Genomic DNA, 2,617 nt, shown 5'->3' with positions numbered 1-2,617 from the left:
TAAACATCTCTAGGTGTGGGATGGGATCTCCAGTCCCATCAAACTTAGTGATAAGCTTTGAGATGTTAGCAGGTTTATTTCGCTCTAATCTTGGTGCAAGTTGTACTGGTATTGGGGCGTGATGCCCGCTGCCACCCCTCCCTGCCACCCCTCCCTATTTCCATGGCTAATCTCAACATTTTTTGTGTTAGTCTTGCCATGGCTAAAGTAGGAGTAGTTTGAGGAAGGGCTGGTGGAGGAGCGGGGTTGGGAGAATAATATACCATTGGAGGCCCTTGTCTGATAGGTGGGTTAAGATACGCCCCTTGTGGTCCCATGTGGTACACCGAGGGTAAGCTCCTTGTAGTGGGTACTGCTGATATACAAGCGGATTGGGCTGATGCGAAGGGCATGGGTAGACCTTTCCCTTTGGTGCGACGTTTCTGGTCCTTGAGATGGTGGACCTGGCCCTAGGTTTTAAACAGGTCTTTGAGCCCTATACGGATCAGCTACACCTGAAACATGCACAACTTTCCAGACTGATGGTTCAGTCTGGGCATATTGGCTTTCACTTTGCCCAACTTTAGCTCTAGCATCTAGAGACGGGGTGGGCTCACATTCTTGTGGTTGGTCTATACCTCTCACCCTGGGTTGCGGTTCTTCTGAATGTGTATTTCCCAAGATCAAATTGTGGAGCCTCGAAGCAAGGCTTCTCTGCGAATGTGTAGGAGAGGTAGGAGCTTCCTCTTGGATAGATGGTATGTCCATGCATTGAAGTTTAGGCTCTCCTGTTTGAAGGTCAGGAGTTCCTCGTCCTTTGTTGGGGTGGTCTTCGCTTTCGTTGTTGGTACTGTCAAAGACAAGCACCATTTGACTCCACGCAGTATTGACCGATGGGTTGGACCTTATAAGTGAGGGAGCTTTACTTGACTTCTTATTCCTAGGATTGGAGGACCTCTAGGGCTTCCTACAATGAAGAGACATGCAACTGGGACTTATCCTTTTCTCTTCTGGTGCATTGCAGTACTCCATCCACAACAATTATTGCTACAAGACTCTATGTGGATCGTTATCTTTCTGCTGGTAATAAACTCAACGTTCGCTAGGCCTATATTGATGGCAGAACTTGGCGATGTATGTACATCATTTGAAGTACTCTTTGTGGGCAGACATCCTTTCATATATCAACAACACCAGTGAGGTAGCTGGGGGCTCCACAGTCCTTTTTGAAGGTTCTTGATTTTCTGTCAAGGGAATCGACCAAGAGGGAGACAACATAGTCAAATTAAACTAGCAAAAATGTAGAAAACTCACTGTGCATTGAAAGTAAGCCGTTCCCTCCTTAAAGCATCTTCTCGTGCTTCAGCTTCCTGTAGCTTCCTCTCTGCAATACCATGCTTGCAACTTGCCTCTGCCTGCAAAGCATCTGCTGCGTGTAACTTTAACTCTGCTAAAAGAGCCTTCTCTATCGTTCCAGCAACTAGGTCCCTTGCTTGAGTTAGCTTATTTTCAGCTGAAACCTTCAACTCTGCTGACTCAGCCCGCATATCCTTCAAAGCCTTCTCAAGCTGGTAAAAAAAGAACCAATCAAAGGAATTCAAAGGACATGTTAGTTAATGAGCTAAGCAAGGAAAGGCATGAACAGAAATCTAAATTACAATGTGAGAATTAAATTTGTGCAAACAACGCATTAACTTGACCCTCCAGGGAAGATAATTTCCCGCTTTTACAAAAGCCACTGTGTGCAGCATGCACATGTCCCCATGTGTGTGTGTGCATGTGTGCACGCCATGTGTGTGTGGATGTGTGCACTCCGTGTGTGTGTGTGTGTGTGTGTGTGGACGTGGACGTCTGGTACCTCACATCATATACACATTGCCTTTCAATAGCCAGAGCCTTCTTTGTGTGTGTGGATGTGTGCATGCTGTGTGTGTGTGTGTGTGTGGATGTGGATGTGGACATCTGGATCCTCACATCATATACACATTGCCTTTCAACAGCCAGAGCCTTCTTTAGACTTTCTTCTCGCTTTTTAGCTTCGGAGACAGCTATAAGGTGTGTAGCAAGCTCTCTCCGTAGGTTTTCTTCTGCATCTTGCGCTGAGGCTTTCAACTTCTCAGTTTTTGAGCCCCACTCCTTGCGTTCCATGAGTAGCAAACCCATATTATATTGATAATCATAAAGCTGCAGTCAATTAAGAAGAGATATCAGGAAAATTACTGAAAACATGAAATCCCCAACCGGCCCCATCACTCATATCATAAGCTTCACGCTTTGCAAAGAGTACTAATACATATGAAGTACAGCTTGGATGAAAAACAGAACACAAATGCAGCTTTCTTTCTTCACTGATTTGAAACCCATGCAAGATGTTGCGATGTGAGTATACGATGACTCTACATCCCATTAAGTCAATTTGAACATCACACCATGTCTTTACTCATTTCAAATGTTTTTTTAAAAGCATCTCATGGCTTACCTAAGCACGTAGAACAATGAACTTGTGCCAATATTTAACTCCATACAAAATATGGTGTCACGTGTGTGTGTGTGAGAGACAGAAAGAGATACAGCTGCGGGGGGTGAGAGAAGAGAGTATGTGTGTGGTTTTTTGCTGTGCGCTCACATTTGCTGTGAC

The 2,617-nt window shown here is 45.0% G+C and overlaps 1 protein-coding gene across 1 annotated transcript; it reads right to left on the bottom strand.

The window, feature by feature from the left end:
- Window positions 1-914: 914 nt before the first annotated feature.
- Window positions 915-2,159, bottom strand: LOC147603803 (uncharacterized). Its single transcript, XM_086796186.1, has 2 exons — window positions 1,954-2,159; window positions 915-1,547 (listed from the first exon to the last, which is right to left on the bottom strand). Exons 1-2 carry the CDS (start codon window positions 2,140-2,142, stop codon window positions 1,290-1,292), a joined length of 447 nt encoding a protein of 148 aa, XP_086652312.1. The 5' UTR covers window positions 2,143-2,159; the 3' UTR covers window positions 915-1,289.
- Window positions 2,160-2,617: the final 458 nt, after the last annotated feature.

The sequence above is a fragment of the Cibotium barometz genome, chromosome 63 (assembly GCF_041138505.1).
Source record: "Cibotium barometz isolate CiBa-2024 chromosome 63, ASM4113850v1, whole genome shotgun sequence".
In the NCBI taxonomy this organism is placed as follows: Eukaryota; Viridiplantae; Streptophyta; class Polypodiopsida; order Cyatheales; family Cibotiaceae; genus Cibotium; species Cibotium barometz.
Note: the sequence above shows the minus strand (reverse complement) of the source record. Positions and strands in the feature narration are given on the sequence as shown.